This window comes from Phoxinus phoxinus (genome assembly GCF_949152265.1).
Source record: "Phoxinus phoxinus genome assembly, chromosome: 17".
In the NCBI taxonomy this organism is placed as follows: domain Eukaryota; kingdom Metazoa; phylum Chordata; class Actinopteri; order Cypriniformes; family Leuciscidae; genus Phoxinus; species Phoxinus phoxinus.
The window spans coordinates 12,247,729-12,269,496 of NC_136892.1; the positions used below are offsets into that span (position 1 = coordinate 12,247,729).

A 21,768-nucleotide genomic window follows, 5' to 3' on the forward strand; every position below is an offset into this window, starting at 1 on the left:
GATCGTCTTTTTCTCAGTCCATGAAATCAAAGAATACAAAATGTTCCTCTTGATTTTTATTAAATTTTTCTCCTTTTCTTTAAAAAATTAGAACAAAAAGCAGAACATTAGTACATTTGCTACATCGTTTACTTCAGTTTTACACCATTCCTTGTTTGTTGCATCAGTCAACCCTGAAGTTGGGTTTTGTTGATGCATGCACCTTCATGAAGTAAACTGAGAAATGAAAATAAGCTGAAAAGTTGATTACCTCAGCAGCCACAACAACATATTCAATTATCAAAGCCATCTGCGTCCTCTGTCCTGCCAAGAGGTGAGAATCAGATGTAGGCGGAATACTGACTCAGTCGAAAAGGCCCTTTCACATGACTCAATGTTCCCTAATGCATTGCATGCTACAGCATGGTGTCAAGCTAAAATGTTTCACACAAATTTGACTTGGCTTTTAAGCTTAACTGTTGAAGCATATCCAATGATTGCATGACATTGCATGAATGATGCCAGCAAGATGGAAGAGGCTGAGCCTCTGCTCAGACTTCAAATGCATATGGCATTCAGAAGAACACGTTCAAGTTTTTTTCTTTCTTTCAAAGCATGACTTTTTCTACACTAAACACATTTTGGTTGCTTTCACTATTTTCATTTTGTACATTTCCTCTCTTGCTACCTAGCAACATCCTTCCATGAAGGGCATCTGCAACGCTTCTCATGACGGTTAGAGCGGTCAAACCCTTATACGAGTCATGTGAAAGGGCCTTCAGCTACATTAAAAGTAAAAGGATCCTCTGTATTGATGTGCATAACCAATAAACCTACAGAGAGCAAGAAGATTTGAAGTAATTAAAAACAAAAGCAGTCCAACAGCCAGTGTCATTGTCCGTGGTTTGCAGTGCACCTTCAAGTTTCGTTTAGTTTCAGTGCAGTATCAAATCTGCTGTAAAGGCAAAGCTCATCTAGATGTTCCTCACAAGTTCAATGCGAGTGAGTCCAACCTTTCCACTCTCAAGCCATATAGAGAAATGGCGCCTTTTGTCGCTGTGATAACTGGAGACATCAGAGCTATATGCTAGTTGACCTTGTCCTGAAATATGTAGAGGTTGTTGGTGGCAGCCACAGCAATGATGTTCTCGTAGGGGTGCCATGCAGTGTGTAGGATCTTCTTACTGAAGTCCAGACTGTCCACGCTGATTTCGTCTTTCCGACGCTTGCCGCCAACACAAACTTTGCGAGGCTTGAGGATGGCTCTGGGTTTACTGTTCTCCCGCGAGGCCTCGAGAGTCACATCACGCTTAGTGTTCCGATCGAACATACGGAAGAAATTGTTGTAGGAGCCTGTCATTAGGACACTAATGGGAAAGGAAAAGGACAATTAGTTCTTATTACCTGATATACAGTCCGAAATCAATTTGCAAAACCTGATTGTGACCAGGGATTTGTCCAATCCTGCTCCTGGAGGCCCAACTTCCAGTAGAGTTTTCCTCCAACCCTAATTGAACACATCTGAACCACTAATCAAGGTTTTCAGGATTAATCGAAAGTTCCAGGATACAGCTAAACACTGGAATGTGGACATCCAGGAGGAGGACTGGACACACCTGCTTTTGACACACCTGTCAGTTCCATTCCAGACACATTCAAACTTGTCGAAGATGCAGTCGTTTTCGTACAGAGAGCATAGCTTACTCCTAAGGTAGTCATGGACCTGTCAAAGAAAGAACCGAAAGCACAGACGATCAGTACCCAGCGGAGTACTTGACTGAAAATGACAAGACTTGTTTATGGCATCATCATCATAAAACCCATAATGACTGTAGTCATTGGTCATGGTCTAATCTGCAGAGCCAGTACCTGGTAAGTTTCCAAAGGCTTGCTCTCCATGTTCACATCCCACACCTTCACTGTGAGATAGTCACGAGTCATCAAGTAGCGACCACTGTGGCTGAATTTCACATCTGAGATGGAGGAGATGATCTCTGAGAAGAAGGAGCGATTACTGGGGTCTTCTGGCTCCTCAAATACTGAGAGGGAGAAACGATAAGATACAGATGAGTAAATATTTCAGGAGCAGAGTTGAGGCCTTGATCTTGTGGTCTTAGTCATGAGACCTCTCATGGCCTTTGTCTGAATCTCATTACTTGGTGTTTTGGTCTGGATCTTGGTGTAGGTTTAGGGCAGGGGTGCCAAACTCAGTTCCTGGTGGGCCACACCAGGAGTTTAGTACAGAGTTTAGTCCCAACCCTGCTCCAACACACTTACCAGTAGTTTTCAAATAAGCCTGATGGACTGGATTAGCTGGATCAGGTGTGTTTAATTAAGGTTGAAGCTGTGGCCCCTTTTTGACACCCCTGGTTTAGAGTCTAAGATAAGCCTACAGTCATTTCCAGCATCTTATGCCTGGTACACATTGTACGATTTTGGGCTGTCCCAGATGAAAGATGACCGATGACCAATCGTGGTGATTTCAATGGGTGTGGCTCCTAAACGGTGGTCCTACGTCATACAGTAAGAGAGGTTCAAAGACGATCGTTGTTACGGTCTTGTGACCAAAGACAGCCTATGATCATGCAAAATTTCTGACACTATCATCTCAAAGTGTGTTTGCTGAAACGTCTACTGACTAGCCAATAAAAATGCAACATGAAATTTTATAGCAGGGGTGTTCAATCCTGCTCATTGGCTGCGTTCCAGTCCAAAATTGTCATGCCCTTCACTTATCTTCCCTCGGCCTCGTTCACTCGGATGTACGTAATTTCTTACGTTGCATGAGTGCCCACTACTGGCAGAAACTGCAAAGGGCTGAACTGGAACGTGCTAAGCCCTTGATCACTTGGAATCGGCTATAATTTTTTTCAATTCCCTTTAAGAATTTGTTTAATTCAGCATCCAAATGTATATAGGTGTGTTTGGGTTGTTTTAAATTTAAAAGAATTATAATTCATATATCATAGAGTTGTTTGTGGTGGTGGTGATTAGACGAGATCTGCAGTGACGTCACAATCATACTGCATTGTGGGACATATAGGTGCCTGAAGTGTACATATGAAGTAGACTCGCTCCCTCTGTCAAAATCGAGGGAACGAGGGTCTGTCCATATAAACTTCCCTCGTCCACTTCAAAATGGCGGCAGGGATTCCCCCGAGGGACTGGAACGCATCCCTTAAAGGCCTCATATTTCCCCAATCAAACACACCTGTATCAACTCATCAGCTTGTTAATTAGAGACTCTGAAATGGATGTGTCAGATAAATGAGAACAGGCTTGTTTGACTTGAACCAGCGGTGCACAGACCGATCGGTGAATGGCATCAAAGTACAGCGAGGGCGAATAGAAAGTAGACGGCTCCCTATGCTTTTGAATTGCTCTCGCGGTACTTTTGATGTCATAAACCAATCGGTCTGTGCACCGCCGGTTCAAGTCGAACAAGCCTATATCCAGAAGGTCTGGTCATGACCCCAGCTCTGAGAAATGTCATACTGCCTATTTGGTTTAATCTTTGATCTTGAGAAAAAGATCTAATGGCTGCAGTAAGTTGGCAGACTAAATGAACAGCACATCTCAGTCAAAAGATTAAAAAAAGAATCAAAGACGAAGTAAACTCACATTTAGAGTGGTTGTCACAAAGTGCGGAGGTTCTCATGTCGCACAATCTTATGGAGCCCTTGCTGCTACTGTAGACAAACGTGTTGCATTGGTTAGGGTGAAACTCTGCCGCTGTGATCACCTCCGTCAACTCTTCCATGTTGGCTGGCTTTATGTCCACAATATCTGAGTGGGGAGAGTGAAGGATCCACAATCCTATATCCCATTAATCATCAAATCCCTTTTAATAAATGTCCTGCTTGATTCATGTCTGGCTCTACATGTATTGGATTGCATCAGATCTAAATTTCCCAAATTACTGGATGAATCATCTTTCAAAAAGGTTAATCCGCAACTGAGAAAATCTCTCATGCTAAATGTCTCCCAGGAGAATCTGGTATCTGTGCTTTCACAACTGGCTTATATCAAAAACGTCAAATAAAAGAGCTCCAGGAGCCATAAATATAGCATTACATCCATCTGTTGGTGTTGGGTAGTGACAGGTTATCCATCACGACATGCAGCAAGGATCATACATTTACAGTGTGACCGTTGGCAAATAACAGGCTTTATCATCTCTACAACTCCCTTGAGCGACGCCACCGAACCACCAATACAGACTGTCCACAGACTCCTCATCTCAGCTCTGCGGGGTCCTTGAGAACAGTCATCAATAATGATCAATAGGGATGCGTGCCTGGGTAAGCTGGACACTATTTACCTTTGGGAGGGGAAGCAGGGGTCAGGATTAGTGGCAGACACTTGATAAAGGGTAATGGGCGTAATGTGTATCAGAGAGGTGTTATCTGTCAGAATTAAGTGACAGCAGAGACAGTCTGCAGGTGGCTTATTGGGTTTGTTTGATTGCTGGTTAAGCTGAATGCTTTTGTTCTTAATTTAGTAACAAAAGCCTGTCAGTGTTTATTGTGTCTGGATACAAAGTGACTTCTGGGAAGATAAAGCAGTAAGTCACAAAAGGTGGGGCATTACCGTGATTTTACAATGGCTGAGGAATGCAGTGACAAAGGCTAAACTTTTATAATATTGCAGTTTGAATCCATGAAGTAACAGGCCTATAGTTCAATATAGCCAATGCCATGTTTACTTAGGACATTACTTAAAGTATTAGATTTTTACGATTTGATTCTTCTAATATGTTCAAAGGCTGGCTGAGCAAGGAGGTCTTTCTGTCTGTGTTGGTTTTCTCTGGGTTAGCTTGGAGACAATAGATTGCTCGGAGGTGTGAGTAAATGTGTGTGTCTGTTTGTAATGGACTGGCCAACCGCCCAGGGTGTTTCCTTGTATTCGCCCCGAGGTGCTGGAATAGGCTCCAGCAAACCCACATAGAACAAGTGGTTTAGAGAATGGAAAGATAGACTGTTCTAATTTGATGTTAAAGCTTGAACTATTTACTTTATAGCCAAATAATTTTGAAAAAAGTCAAAGTTACTATCGATGTTACAGAAATGTTACAGGAAGTTACAGAATGATCTCAATTCTTTTCAATCATAGACAAAAAAAAAAAAAAGTGTTGACATGCAACCATCTGCGATTGTAAAAGGATACTAAAGCTTCGGTTTGTGATCTCCAAGTTCCACAGGTTGATCCTCAGGTCATCTGTGGACATGTATGTTTCGTAGTCGCTGTTGACCGAGATGGAGTTGATGTGATAGGTGTGAGCATTAGAGAAAATGCGACGAGGTGTTGCCTCCACCATCAAGTCCATGGGTCTCAACACAGGCACCTGAGAGGAGGAGGAAGACACATGGTTAGGGAAAGAGACGGGCAAAGAAAGGAAATAGTGTCAATATTTGCAGCAAATACTAAGATATGCGAAGCAGGATGGTCCCTGGTTCGAGTCCCACTGAATTCCGGTTTCGGCAACGATCCAAAGACATGCAGGATAAGTGAATTGGAGAATAGACCGTGTGTATTAGTCCTGTGATTGACTTCCCATCCATCCAGGGTGTTTCCCTGCTTTTGGCCTAAGACGCTGGGATAGGCTCCAGCATCCTTGAGACCCTACACAGGGGTTCTTGAGTAAACACTGTCTAAAATTTCTCAAAGTAATGTGTTTTGAGAGGCCTTGCTATATTGTGATATATAATATTCATTATAAACTACTGTCAAGGGTATTAGTTGGTGTCTATGCATTTTCCAAGTGCAGTAAAAAACGATGTTTTTGAAACGCGATACCCGATAAATTGGAAGAAAAACCTAAATCCAAATTTGTATATAATTTTAACCTGATTTCAAAAACCATTAAACCATTAAAATTCATGTCCCAAACACATAATTATAATAATGTTCTCATTATAATTTTATGTAGCCTGTATGACAGACTTGCGCTGCACATGTTGCACTCAACTGTATTTTCCTTTTTTAAAAGGGAATCCAATCATGTTTCAAGCAATTCAAAACCATCATGGCAAACAGTGTGCATCTGAAGTATCTCGACTGAAGGAATTAATCCATTATTTATCGGCTTTAATATATCTGCCAAATTTTGGGCCGATAACAATAACATTAAAAGTGAACATATATTGGCCGATACCTATATGGTGTCGATAAATCGTGCATCCCTACTATATTCTGTATTCTAGCTCTGCTGAAACACTGTATTGACCAATCATCATGCAGGACCAAACCTATCCGTTTTATAAATTGTAATTACATGGGTCATAGGTTGCCCTTTTCTCCAAATATCAGTATCTACTGTACATTAACCACTGAAAAACACTTTACTATACAACATATATTATTATTTTGTATAGTTTTTTTGCTCAGGAAAAAAAAAAAGACAGATACGCACTTGCAGCTGAAATAACAGAGGTGGTTTTTTGTTATCAAATTAATTGCCCACAACTGGATCCGGCCAACTCCTAAAGCTACACGCTCAAGATCTGAAGACATGTGGAGTCAAGCTCCCACAATGCAGTGTGGTAATAGGAAACACAGGTCTACCGTCTCTTCAATGATGGCTAATCATTGGGCCGATGCTTCTACATGTGCTTCACGGGAAGGGTATTGCGTCGCAGTCAGTGTCTGACTCCCCATGAGGTTTTTAATGCGCGCAGCCCTCCACTAATGACAGAAGCGGCATGGCAGACATGTCCTACTCACTACAGAGATGAGGAACGCTCATCACCGAGCAGTGGGACGTGGAGGAGGGGCACACGCTACCGTGCCAGGTCATTATCACCTAACACATGGGAACTCCTTTTTCATTTCTGTTAGAGAGCGGGGGTGGGGTGAGGGATGTCCTATTGTTGATGTATACATTAGAAATACATTTTATATAGCCTTTGCCACTTTAATTATTCATTTCACATATAATATGTGAAAGCAAGTCCGTTATTTCATACAAAAAAAAAAAAAAACATTCCGCTCAAAAATATTGTGTTCTAATCTAACAAATTTAATCAACATGTCACATTTCGCTCTAAATAGAAAAAACAATATATTTATATAAAGCATATTTTAGGAGGATTCAGATTTGTTGTATTGTGACAGAAAATTTGACTCTAATTTGGTCTTTCAGATTTCCAGTGTGTCCTCCACCACCCTACATGTGCTTTTAATAATAAAAATGATCCCATGGAGCATAGCGTCATGAATTCAGTTGACAGGACCAGTCGAGACTGATTGAAGCCATTATCTCTCAATCAAGCGTTAATTAAGTTTGACTGCTGGGATATTCAGTCACTAATGATAAGAGGGGGTTGAATCTGTGGGTACACTTTATTAACACATTATACATAATTCATATCTTCAGCATTGCGGATTTAATGTTAAAATGGAAATCATAAATCAGCATGGAGTATGTGGAGTAGTAAATGTGTTTTTCTTTCAGCACAGTCCACTGCTGGCCTTATTATTTCTTCAAAACTTCAAAACTGAATGACAGAGTTGTTATGTCAAACTGATTGATTTTTAATTATTGTTAATGAATTCAGGCATACTATTCTTTTCACAAAGCAGCAGAATATGCTTGTCATCATTCCTGTATATTAGTTCTTAATACGGTTGCGTTCACACACAGTTCAGTTATTTACAAGAGTGACAGTCGCATTCTATAACCGAACTCATTTGTTTATCACAACATACAGTACGAGAAAAATGCAAATGCGTTGGGTTTTCATGTTTGGTTTCGGTAACACAGCGACTGTGTGTGATCTGAAGATTTTAGATCCACTGGAGCTGCTTCCGTCAGTTTGGTGTTTTACGCGTGACTCAAATGTTCCGCTCTCCATCCAGATATATAAAAAAATATATATTACCAGGTAATGAAGATTTGATGGCTGAACTTGCGAGTCGAGACTGAGTTTTAGTTTTATGGATGACACCATCCTTAATATTACTTTGGTCACTGTGAATGAGTCATTTAATAATTAACTCAACTGATTCGTTTAAAGACGCGGATTCATGGTTACTGATAAGAGAAAACGGGCTTTGCATGGTCAACCAGACAGTTATCGAGATGCTACTGTAAGTTGTGGTGTGAACGGGACATTTCAAAACTCGCACCTGTGCAAGTAAATGCGTTTGTCAATCCCAAAATATGAGAGTGTAAACATAGCCATACTGATTTTTGCCTACCATATAGGAAAGTATGCATATTCAGATGCAGCCAGTCCCTATTTTATTCCTAAATTAATTACCGGTAGTGTTTTTGAATGAATTGGTTAAGTGAATAATTCAAAGATAGTCACTTGTTTCATTCCTCAATGAATCAGCGTCTTTGGACGAATCAGTTGAGTTAACGATTAAATGACTCATTCATAAAGAAAGTCAAATGTCACCACCTACTGGTGTAACAATGTAACCTAAAGAGTCAATGAAAATCCCCACCACTAATGCACAGACTGACTGTCTAAAATAAGAAAAACTGATACAAAAAGGAAATAATCGTGGACAAAAATCGAGGAGCAGATATAACTCTATGGTGTTCAGTATAATAACAAAAATCCAAATGTTTTTGTTTTGCAAAACATAAAAACATGTATATGAGATCAACGAATTGTTCGTCCCTGGAAAGTATAATTTTTCCACTAGCTGCTTTTCTTAGGCTAACAAAACCAAACATCATTTTAGCCAACATGTTTCTTTGTCTTTGAGTCAAACACAAAGCGTACATGTCTTCCTAAAGATGTCTCAGATTCACTGTTTTATTGACAGTGACAACCCCCTCCCCCCAGCAGAAACAATTTTGCTGGGTGAATCCCCTCATGTTTGGAGTGCAGACAGAGATGAAGGCAGTAAACACTCGGTAACCCCTCGTCGCTCTGGATAACAGTCGGGGCAGATGTAGCCTGTGGAGTCCCTGAGAGGGATCCACCCTCACCTCCCCCTTTTTCTCTCTGCTCAGTCTGTGCAAAGTGATAAATGCCCTGATTTTGTACATACACACACACACACATTTGGGAGAGGATTTCAGCTCTCCTTGCTCTGGTCTCCAGTGGGCTGCAGTGTTAGTTAAGGAAAAGCTGATGGAACTGCTGTCCAGAACACATTACAGCCGTCTCAAGAACACTCTCCTAAAAATATCCCCTATCCAGAGCCACCGGTCTACGGTGTCCTCAGAGGAAAGAGAGGTGTAAATTCATGCTAAATGAATAATGGATGCAGGTAGAAATACCTGGAACTGTCCCAGATTTGGTAACCACTAATATTAACATGTACAATTTTAATCAACTTACATTTTTTACTTTAAGTCAACATGAACTCAAATTTGTCATACAAATGAAATGCACAAAAAAAAAAATCAAGGTTTTCCTGCCCTGAAACCTACGCTTTTGTTAAACCAGAAGTTGACATGTCAGCCCAATTGCCACAGTGTTTGGGAAAACAACCAGTGATTGGCTTTGATTTCTTGTCGCTTTAAGTCTTATCCTCGAAGATTGATCCCGGACATCTGTTCTTTTGGCAATAATTATATGAGAAACCACAGGACATCAACAGTTACTTTAAGCTTTGGATAGTTTATTACGTTTTAGTGAAGTCTAAGAATTGCATCTTCTGCTCCCATAATGCGATTTTAAATCGACTTCCTAGGTCACCCATTACGCGAGGGTCAATCCAAACCCAGTGAAGAAATTCTGCGATGATGGGATTAGAGTACTGGGGTTGAATATTGACATTTTTCTGAGTGGATGACTGCTGGATAAATCCATAATTACTGAGAAATCCTCAAACAGGGAAAATCACACTAACATTTCTCAAATGCCCCACGTCAGGGATAAACTTCTTTGCATTTCCGAGTGTCGAATCAGCTGCCTAAAAACAACAGCAAACAACACATAATTTTCCGAGAAAAGTGGAGGTCTTTGGTTTTTCTGGCCGTCTTCTCCCAAACCTCATTAAATCATAGAAATATGTTGTTAGTTTTTTTAAACTGTAATAAATTACTCAATGTCTCTTAGGCCGCTGCCAAAACAAAATCCAAAGGAGAAAAAAAAGCCCTGCATACTATGAAAGAAGAAGAAATGACAAAAAAGACTCTGCCTGGCATCAATCTAATGATTCCCAGGAGAGAATACCACAGTATCAACACAAAATTAACATTTGACATTTATCAGCTGCCCCCAGCTGTAGCAGCGGGTCACCCCTGGACACGTTCCACTTATACAGAGTAAATCCATGTGTGTAGGAGGGTATATTCCTGTGGGTCCGCACCAGGGTTATAATCGTTAACGAAAACGAACGAAAAAACGAAAACTAGATGGGAAAAAACATTGTCGTTAACTGAAATAAAAATAAAAACGAGGCAAAACAAAAAAACGATAACTAAATAAAACTGTAATGTGTGGTTGACAAAACTAACTAAAATAAAATAAAATTATAGAGTAAATGTCCTTAGTTTTCGTCTTTGTCAATGTCTTTCCTTCGACGCTATTTAAAAACACGCAGAGAATTCGCTCAGCTGTGTTTCCTTTCCCTGCTCTCCCTCCGTCTCTCTGTCACTCGCATGCATGCGCGCGACACACACACACACACACACACACAGTCACACACACACACACACACACAGTCACACACCTCACCCCTCCCCTCCTCTCAAGTCTCCAGAGAACGTCTCCATGTGAACGCGTTCGACGCGACGTTAAGGCAAGTTCGCAAAAGGTTGGTATCTCATAAACACCTTTACACAATCACTTACACAATCACACACATAAAAAGTGGTTTACAAATATTTTATATTCTCTGAATATAATGTTCATATGAGAAGCAATTGGGCCTTCTTTAAAAAGTTAACTAGTCGCAAGTTTGAGGTAACTTAAAATGCACTTGTGTTGTCGTTGTCAAAACACTAACGTTATAAGCTGCAGTGCTGGAATGGTAATCTGGCATTCCGGGCAAATGCCCGATGGACCGACGTACCTTTTGATTCGATACATCTCGGGATTTAATAAGTTACTTTATTTCTTTTCTTTTTCAACGGCCTTCTGATCTACATTGGCAGCCCATTTGTCCCATCCTTTTTAAGTTTATATTTTGTTTTATTACATGGCTTGGTTGAATTCCAATGTAGAATGCGGTCTGTTATTTCTTGATAACACACCGCTGCGGAGTATAACAGACCATTGCCATGAAAAACAGAGCGTTGCTATATGGACTCAGAATTCTAACCGTAGACGGAGCGCACTATTTTCTTTGGCGGAAGCTTAGCGGAAGCAATACAATCGTAAACTATCAATAAAATCACTCCTTTTTAAATCAATATTTTGTTTCAAAGTAGTGATGTATTTGATAGGTAGCCATGTAATAAGCGGGATAATGTATAGCGAGTCGGTAGTTATTGGGAATACAACCCCTTCAGGCTGCTGAAGATCCCTCCGCTTCGCGTCGGGCAGCCTGTCAGAGACAAAGACTAAAACTAATACTAAAACTAATTAAAACTAAACTAAAACTAAGCATTTTCAAAAAATAAAAACTAAACTAAACTAGCAAACCCACGTTAGAAACTAATTAAAACTAAACTGAATTTGAAAACACAAAGTTAAAACGAAATAAAAATAAAAACTAATGAATAATGCAAAACTATAATAACCCTGGTCCGCACTGGCACATGCACAGGTCTTCCTCCACTCTCACACCTCAGACAACAGCTCCATCTAAAATTCGTTGAGACTCTAAAATACTCCCCAAACCCCCTACCTTGTCAGCTGTATTTGGCGAGATATGAAATTCCTTCTTCCAACCCATAATCCTCCTCTGTTGCGCTAAGAGTGCCCACTTCCACTGGGGAAGCTATGGCTGCCAAATTACAACAGAGCTTGACCTTATTTTTTTTCCTTCACATACTAGAGCCAACGGATTAAGACTCCCTTTCTCCTTATGCTTGGGGAGACCGCATGGTTAGGGGAAGACGAGAAAAAGAAAAATAGTACCTTTAGCAGGGCTATAACCCCCATAGGTACTGAGAGGGACAAGTGGCCCTCCAAGAGCAGGATTGGACACGTGGGAAGTGTTGTATTTGTATGTCTATTGCCACTGGGCTTCGCAAAAAAGACTGGCGAGTGAACTGTCTTGAATTTAAGGGATGTTGCTTACCCTCAGAGCTGTGATGGTGGTAGGGTCCCGTATCCTGCCATCTTCATCCTTCAGATTGTAGCCCTCTGGTCGTTTGTCTCGCTCACTGATTTTCCATAGTTTCACTGTTTTATCTGGGAAGAGAGATGATATGAGCAACAATGTGTAAGGTGGAAGCAGTGTTTGTGATGTTAGTAGCAGAGAAAACTGCACTGGCCGCTTTACAGAGGACCAAAAAAAGGGTGAACTTAGCTGGCACGACAAAATAGACAGAATCTCCCAATTCACCTGACTGGACCCTGCTGTTGTCTGTATACCTAACTGCTCTGATGTGTCCATCAAAACAGGACTATAGCTTCGTGAGAGCCTGGAAAACTGATGAACGTCAGCTACTTTTAATTGCCTGCAGTTACTCGGCAGAAAAAAGTCTTTAACAGCCGAACTTTAACTGCTCAAAAAGGCACTGTAAACAACAAATGTTACATTTATTAATCAATGAGTCATTTCAGTTCTCAGATTTCTGCCTACTAGTAATTATGTAGGCAAAAAAATCTATATATAATATATATATATGACACTCATTGTACAAATGTGAAATATTATTACAATTTAAAATAACGGTTTTCTGTTTGAATATGTTATAAAATGCAATTTATTACTGTGACAGCAAAGCAAAATTTTCTGCATCATTACTTCAGTGTCACGTCATCCTTCAGAAATCATTCTATGGTGCTCCAGAAATATTTCTTATTATTATCTGTTGAAAACAGTTGTGCGGCTTAATGTTCTTGGGGAAACTGTGATACGTTTTTTTGATGAACAGCATTTATTTGATATAAAAAAGTTTTGTAACATTATAAATGTCTTTACTGTCATTTTAGATCAATTTAATGCAGCCTTGAATTTTCTTTCAAAAACTAAAATCTTTCAAAAAAAAAAAAAAAAACTTTGGCCAGTAGATACAGTATATATAGAAAAATATGTATTTTTAAAAATATATATATTTTGCCACATGCCACTATATGGTATTTTACCCTAATTTCACACAATTAAAAATAACATATAGGTTAAAGAAGCACGTTATTTGTTCTTTAAAGAACACCCTTTTAATTCCAACAATTCAATATATTGTATTTTTTTCTAAATAGTGAGAAAGTTAAGGAAAGATATAGGCAACACCACAAATATCTAGTAAAGAAAACAGCACATTAACGTCCCATGATGAGGGCCAACATCCAAACACACACATGCTAGTGACCAACAAGTCTTTTCAACAGGAAAGTGAGAAGCATCAGATCATATGAAGAGAACGCATCGTGTTTGCTCACCATTGGTGGACAGGAGGAAATAGGCGGCATTCTGTTGAGGCAGCCAGCGGATCTTGTTGATCTTCTCCTCAATCTCCAGGCTTTTCAAGTAGTCAAATTCGGGCTCGTGGCTCTGAAAGGTGCTGTAAACATTGTACTCCCCCCGACGGTGAGGGTGGTTCTTACTCTGCAATGATAGAAGTTGTTTATGGATAAATAAATAAATAAATAGCATAGTCTGCAAATGCTTCTAATCAAAAAGACATTCTATGTGTACTTGGTGCATTGCTTTGTTTCACGGCCTATTTTTACAGTTTAAATCACTGCCTATTTTAAAGGGGTGATGAACTGAGAAATATAAGAGGTCATCATACTATAAGAATATCCTTTAAGTTTCAGAACTGAAAACTTCCTTGTTAGTCCAATACAAGCTTTTATTGACACCAGGCACCGCGAACGACAGGTTTTTCAAAGTGGGGATCTATGACGTCAAAGGGTATCAAACCCCGCCTCCGCAGAAGAAGATCGACGCCTACTTCAACACTTCCTGTTTAGCCCCGCCCACTGATGCGCATTACATACAATAGCTAAATAACATAGGCCTACGAGCTGATAATTGCTAAACCGGATCCAGCTACCAATCCATAAACATGCCGTTTACGAAATTTTGTGCAGTGGTTGTGGAAGAAGACGCTGCATAAGCTTGTTTCGGATTCCAATAGGAATGCGTGGTTAAACTTTATTTTTGATGAAGTTCCAGCTAACATGGGTAAAACATTGTGCGACTGTTCGCTTCATTTCACCGCGGATTGTTTTGTAAACAAGACACAGGTCGAGACTGGATATGCAGACCAATTAAGATTAAAAAAATGATGCTGTGCCTTCTATATTGGATCTGACAGGAATGGTGCAACACACAATCTGAGAAAAAAATTTATAAAAAAAAAAATCGTTTGATATCTAATGATTATGTGTACATGTCAAAACCAGTCACAGAAGGGTCCAACTATGAAGGATGTAGCTTGTCAAAAAGACACTGAATTTAACATCACAGGGCACACAGCTGGAACCAAATCATTGGGCGTTTACTTCCAAGTCTTCAATACGGCACGCCCATAAAAACAAGCGTTTCAGGAGCTAGGCTCAAAATCAGGGTAGAAAATAGCCTATTGCTTATTCATTTTGATGTTTTTGAATGTAAAAACCAAGCGTACGTCATACGTTGACCTCAGACAACAATATAAAAATTTTTTTAAAGCCAGTTCATGACCCCTTTAATGTATATCATGAATAAAAAATGCATCCCCCACATTATCAAAGGATCGCATTTACAAATCATACAGCAGTCTACATTTAAAATGCTTGAACCTAATTATACATTTAGGACATAGTGGCAGCAAACAAATGATAATTGGAAATTTCAGCTCAAACATTGGCTTATATTAAGTCTCTGTGTCGCTCTTTTACAGTCGTATGGAATGCGTGTTGATTTTTTTCTTTGTTGCTGAAGGCCGTGAAATATAAGAAGGGCAGGTCGGGATCTCAAGGCACAAAGGTGGTCTGTGTCCGAGGAATATCTGAATACCGATCAGACCGTGGAATCCTTCAGGGTCAGTTCTCACCTTGGGAAGCGTCTAAATCAATAAGCAGAACTCACACAGGCCGAGAGAAGAAGAGGGTATTAATGGAAACAGATTTGCCCTCGGTGGGAGGGAGGGGGTTAAAGGGGGTCTGAAACAGAGTGGGGCATGAATCATGGTGTGAGGATTAACAGACACCATGAAATCTCTTTAAAGATGATGCGAAAGTGAGACGAGGAGGAGCAGACGGCGAGGTTTTCACACTTTTGTGATGCTAGACAAAACATTGAGGGGTTTTTAGATCTCTGAAGGTTTGTAACCGACACACACACACACACACACACACAAACTAATTCAGACAATATTGAGTTATATCAGGACTACCATATTGTCAAGACTACTATATTCATAGTCCTTCTATTTTGTGGTTTGGGTACAGTGATATTGGGTGTGATTATACTGTACGCATTCAGATTTTAGATCTGTTTTATAAACAGCAGTTTTAATATTCATAATCCATGATTGGGGAGTAGTAATACTGTAGATTTTGGTGAATACAATGTCTACCCCAAATTACCTCCTGTTCTCTCTGGAAGACCACCACTCGTCCACCTTTGTCCCCAGTGGCCAGGAGTTCTCCTGTCGGGTTGAACTCAACCGTGGATATGATGTCAGCTGGAAGGGAGGAAGAAAATATATTATTTTAAAAGATGATATTTTAGAGCTTCTAGAATTTCCATTTAATAATACACATTGAGACAATAAAATATATTATAAATAAATTAACTTTTTTTATAAATAATTTTATTTATTTATATCATCTCTGAAAACGTTTGGGCCTGAATCCCAAAAAAAGGTTAAAAAAAAGGCCAGGGTAAAAAAAATCAAAAAAAAAAAAAAATTTGCTCTAGATCTTTTAATTATTATTTTATTTTTGAAATGTAAAAAATGCGATTTATACATAAAGTAACTTCAATATAAAATTAAAGCTGCAAGCAATGATGAAAAGGGCCCTCGCACACGTGCCACAATAACCGTGCCAATAATAATTATTATTGCCAATAATAATAATAATAATAAACGGAGCAATTCCAATAGGGTCCTCTCACCATTGGTGCTTGGGCCCTAATAATACACCCCTTCTACAATTAACATGTTTAATTTTTTATTTATGGTTGGGGGGTATAAAGTCCAAAATTTCCGTGATACGGAAAACATGGACGAATTGCAGAATCCAGTCATAAAGTAAAAATTACCGGCCTGACCATCTCATGTGAAATGATGAAACGCTCACCCTGCTCTCTTGAAATGTTTCCCCTGTCCATCATCACCGTTATGTAAATCTCACCAAATATCACCCACCACCATTATCCCACCAAATATATTCTTCTAAAGCCAGAAAGATCCAGAGACCTTTGAAATGTGAAGCAAACAGCAAGAAATTCAAGGTTGAATACTGGACAAGAAGCACATAGCACAACATGTAACGCTCTCCCTGGGATGAATGACATCAGATACTAAAAGAGAATTCAGGTCATGATCATCAACATCAACCCAAGATGCACTGAAAAAATCCCCTGTGCATGTTAATGAACTGAAGGACATTATTAAAGATCAGACACTCATTCAAAGATCACAGTGACATGCAGTGGACGGATTGCTTTTAGACAAGACTATATTGCATTTGGACCTGCGTAAGAACTACCCAACACTGTAAAGACACATGAGGACAGACTACATGAATTCATTACAGCAAGAAACTTTTTTCCCCATTTAATTATTGATTTGACTAAAATAGTACTTCACCTGGTACAACACTACACTTGAAATGCGCACGAAACACGAAACACTGTAACAACATTTATATCAAACGTTTGCCTTTGTTACTTCCCACTATCGGTTAGTTTTAAACCCCTTATATTGGCAGCCATTACATATTTAAAACGGTAATATCCTATACTAAACCTAAACTAATCTTGACAAATTATATATCATTTGAAAGCTTACAATCTCTAGTTTACATATTTGGTGACTGGTCTTCTAAATAAATTACAGAGCCGCCGTAATTTATCAATTTGCAACAAGAATATTTTCATACTCCTAAGGCATGTTCAGACCTTTATTTTGAAATAGTGATGAACATGAAAAGTCATGAAAGAATGGTAGAAACCTCAGTTTGTTTTCATGCCAAGAGTTCAAAAGATAGCATCCATTCAATTCTTTTAGAAAAAAAAGGTAATGCACATATCGGTACGTGTTCTTTTTGTGTTTCTAAGAGGTTGAATACATGTTTTTGCCAAACCATCCTATACTTCTGAATAGGATGTCTACTTCATAAATTGTAATTATGAAAATTGTAAAAATAATGGTTCAGATCACTCAAACAACATATGGAAATGGAAGCGCCCTTATATGGGCTGTAATGTCAACTAGTGAAAAAGTTTGGTACTGCGCCCAAACAAAATCTCACTGAAAGCTTATTTTTTGAGATATCAACCTAAAATTTGAAACACAACTTGATCAGATTTTTGGCTTTGATTTTTTTTTGTGCATTTTTAGAGTCCTCCATTTTTTTTAAATATATATTTTATATAAAATATGAATAGTTCAATTTTTAACATTGTACATTTTCATAAACTCAAACTTCTATAACTTTTTTCTGTTTAACTTCCTTAATTTATTTCACTTCAACAAAAATCTGCCAAATGCCTCTTTAAAATCTTACATCTATATTCCAAAGCATTCTTGAATTACAACCATTTAAGTTCGGAATGTGCATTTTCATGTCTATTTAAAAAAAAGGGGGGTGCCGCTTAAGGGGATAAGGTAGAGAATAGTGTACATTATTTTCAAATGCTATTACTACGGTTTAATAGACACAGGCGAATCTTTGTCAATACGGTATAAAATTGCATTGGTGTTTGAATAAGACCGCGATCTTTTACCATTTAGTCGTGCAGCTCTAACAGGCACGTATTTCCAACGGTAAAATGATGTCGGTCTAGCGCGTCATTACATTGAAAAACAATGAAAAAGTAGCAGAGTGGAATGAAATGGTGTCACCCCTTACTGGTGTGTAACAGCTCTCTCTCAATACACAACATGCTCTGAACTGCAAGTGGCCCGGATCCAAACCTGCAAAGATTCCTGACACTTCAAAGAGCTGCACAGCTGGATGGCTCCCATTGTGGGACGACACTATATCGAATCGCCAGCCCACCACCAGAAGAAAGTGGACCGGGGTGGGACGCTTCATTAAGGCAGCCCCACTAATAAAAGACGACCCACAGTAGCAGCAAATCCGTTTCCATTTTGGATTGTCGTATTGTCTGCATTATCTCAAACATTTACGCACAGATTCACAGAAAACAAAAATAGTTTAGCATTGTATACATGCTGTTCTTGTAGGAGACGGATGTTTACCTCCAGCTATCTAGGTTTTCTTACCCAGAGCCAAGGTCTCAAAATAACCTGCAAATTCGAGCTCTTTCTGACCTAGCTAGCACACGACCCCAGTTTTAAGATTGTAATCGCACTCCCTTGCTGCCACATCATTGTAGCCTTAGAAATTCTCGAATTGTAAAAGACGTTACAGTTCAGAGTTCATTTGCAAACACAGCTCTGACTCCCTCTGCTGTGCTAGTCCCGATCGATTCCTACCTTTGACACATCTTCCTTGGTCTTCCTCAAGGAGATGCATCTGTTTCTCTGGCTTTGAGATGTACTGTTGCTATGCAATCCTTACAGCGAAAAGAAAGGGTCGTTTCTGCTGCGATAACCACAGTTTTTGCTCTCTCTCTCTCTCTCTATCACATGCAGGTAACTCTATTTCATGGAGCGTATCATCTCACAATTCGTCAGCTCTCCCCACACAATCTCAAAATGAGTCCAGCGCTCCCGAAATAATATGCCTTGAGTCATTTGCATAAATCCCAAACAAATACAGAAGAAATGACTTCTAAATATTTGCTTTTATCCATTTCAAGGAGAGAAAGACAGAGGGAGAAGCTAGACACCGAGAGATGGAGAAAGAGAGAGAGCGAGACTGACACCAAGACATGAAAAAGGGATTGAAAAGGCTTGTTGTTTTCTCACCCCGATACACCTCTCTAGGCTTTTATATTGTCTGGATGGTGAATTTAAGTGCAGCGTTTCCATGACAACTCTTCTTTGGACTAAAACAAGCACTGTGTGCGATTCTTCCCAAGACTTTGTTCATGTGGTGTGAACTGGCATCGCACTGACAGAATTTAGAGTAGTCGGATAAATCTTACGGAATGTCTGGGTCGAAACAAAGAAAAACTAAATCATGTTTCTTAAGGAAAATAAAGCCTTTTAGGAACACTGAGATATATACAAGTACATATGTATTTACATTTTAAAGAGTTTACATATGTTACCATTTAAAATTTGGCATTGAAAATTTATGCTGATTTAAATAAAACAAAATTGTAAATGGCAATATTTCCTGTGAAACTGTAAAATACTGAATTACAATCTAATAATACGATCAAATAAGAAAAAATATCTTAATATCCAAAATATTAATTATAAATATCTCTCTCTATAATATATATATATATATATATACATACATACACACACACATTAATAAGTTTTTAAAAAGTTAGAAATAAAAGGATGAAAGTAAGTAACAAAAGTTATAAATATTAATAGAATTTGCATGAATTTCACCTATTTTCTAAATTCATATTACAGATCTTTGAACAATTCTTCCGTGCATAATGATTAATTCTTAAAAATGGTTTGACATCGTAATGTTGAATCAAAATATCATAAATTAACCTTCTGGTGACGAATACAGGACTTTTCCGATATTTAGTTGGAAATTAATTATAATACCACCTAGCAAGACCAATAAATACCATCGCCTCTCTTTCGTTTCGCCATGTTTGAAAGCTGTGTATGACAGAGCTTCTGTGCTCCTATTGGTCAACTTAACAGTGAAGGGTCACAGACGCAGCGTCCGTTGTCGTCCACTTTCACACTATACGAGATAAAACGATCGATACTTGCATCCCATTTACGAAACACCACGACACCTTATGTCAAATGGATCGAAGCAAAATTGGGATGATATTGTGTAGTCTGAACCCAGAATGCTCTTGATCACTTCTCAGTTTGTCCACAGACCTTATATAATCACTGGTATTTATTTAGTTAATAAGTTAGTTTAGTTAGTTAGTTTGAATTCAATAGGACAAAAATGAAACGCATGTTATGATCTATGGTACCACGAGTAAGCAACATCTGTATGACAGATTAAAGAGTGGTCACTCCATTGTGAGTTTCATTAAACAGCACAACTTGTTTGCATGAAAAATGAGAGTTTATACTGCTGCGCTAACAGTGGTAAAGCTTGGCAAACACTGGCGAAACAGCGGAGTCATTGTCCTGAGTTAATGTGTGTTCTTTCAAACTGTCAGCGAACATTTACGCCAGCACTCTTTGAGTCTTGGCTGATTACCTTCTAGGACAATAGGTTTCTTTGGAAAGCACATCGAAAGAAAGTGCAACACAACAGTTTTCTATAGAAGCACACCAAACAATACAAGAGACAGAGCCACAGAGCTCTATTAGACACACACACACACACACACACACACACACACACACACACACACACACACACACACACACAGGTAAAACAACAGCACGTGAAACATTTCAGAGCACAAAAGCTCTGGGGTCGCGCATTAAGGGGGCGGTGGGGTTGGGGGATGGAATAATTACATCAAAATCATATTCCGATTCCTTGCGGAAGCAGAATTCTAAATGAGTTCTCAAAGACGCAAAACATGCTGACCTAATTAGGCCCCTGGAGTACACCATTTTTTTTAGTAGTTATATCTGTATTCTTTTTGCTTATTATCAGCAGGGAATGTGGCAAGTATAGTGGTGTATGAATCACATACACCAAAAAAAACACTTGCCATCATCTGGCAATTTCATGATGTCTTTCAATGTGTGTTTTTGGAAGGAAGAAGTATCTAATATGATGGAGGGATGATGTGAGAAAGACAGTAATGGATAATGTGTGTAATAATAGTGGAGGAGGTTTTGGAAGGACTGAGCGGACAGAATCATAGAGCATTGGCGTGTATTAGCGGGTAGCGGCTTGGCAGCCAAAGTGTTATTGGACGCTGGATCCAACCATTATTAACACATTAGGAATGTGAGGTACTGAATAGGAAAGCTAATTAATGAAGCAACACGGATGAGTGTGTGAGCTGACGGCTTTGTTCATGTGATTATGCCTGTGCACTGTCAATGAGTACCGTCAGTTCATCAAGAAAGAAAAATGTTGTAGCCGAGGATTTGTTAGTAAATAAATAAAATTGGAGGCTTATATACTATTGCAATACTTGTGAATTATAACATTTCCTGTTTGAGAGGATAGTTAACACAAAAATTTTAATTCTGCCACTTACCCTCATGCCGTTCTAAACTAAATTTTGCAACACAAATAAATATTTTAATGAAACCTGAGAGGTTTCTGTCCCTGCATTGACATTCCATTCAACCAAAAATTTCAAGCTCTAAAAAGGTCATAAAGGCATCAAAAAAGTAATCCATGCATCACAAGTAGTTTAATCCCAATTTTATGAAGCAATGCAAAAACAAATATATATTTATTTATGACCACGACACATGCATGTGGTGTTGAGGCGAAAGCGGACAGTCTAATTCATTATTGCTGCCTTATAAGATATCTTCTTTTCGCGAAATTCCAGGGCAACATCATATGT

At 39.0% G+C, this 21,768-nt stretch overlaps 1 protein-coding gene across 2 annotated transcripts in view; it reads right to left on the reverse strand.

The window, feature by feature from the left end:
- Positions 1-37: 37 nt before the first annotated feature.
- ppp2r2bb (protein phosphatase 2, regulatory subunit B, beta b) overlaps positions 38-21,768 on the reverse strand; it is a 70,856-nt gene continuing 49,125 nt past the window's right edge. The window contains exons 2-9 of one of the 2 annotated variants that reach the window (XM_079586177.1): positions 15,576-15,673; positions 13,440-13,605; positions 12,133-12,245; positions 5,146-5,323; positions 3,601-3,765; positions 1,849-2,018; positions 1,611-1,702; positions 38-1,346 (exon numbers count right to left, since the gene is read on the reverse strand). In XM_079586177.1, coding sequence (XP_079442303.1) covers positions 1,067-1,346; positions 1,611-1,702; positions 1,849-2,018; positions 3,601-3,765; positions 5,146-5,323; positions 12,133-12,245; positions 13,440-13,605; positions 15,576-15,673 — 1,262 coding nt within the window. In that variant the 3' untranslated portion in view covers positions 38-1,066. The remainder of the gene's footprint in view (positions 1,347-1,610; positions 1,703-1,848; positions 2,019-3,600; positions 3,766-5,145; positions 5,324-12,132; positions 12,246-13,439; positions 13,606-15,575; positions 15,674-21,768) is intronic. The other variant, XM_079586176.1, reaches the window with a different exon arrangement.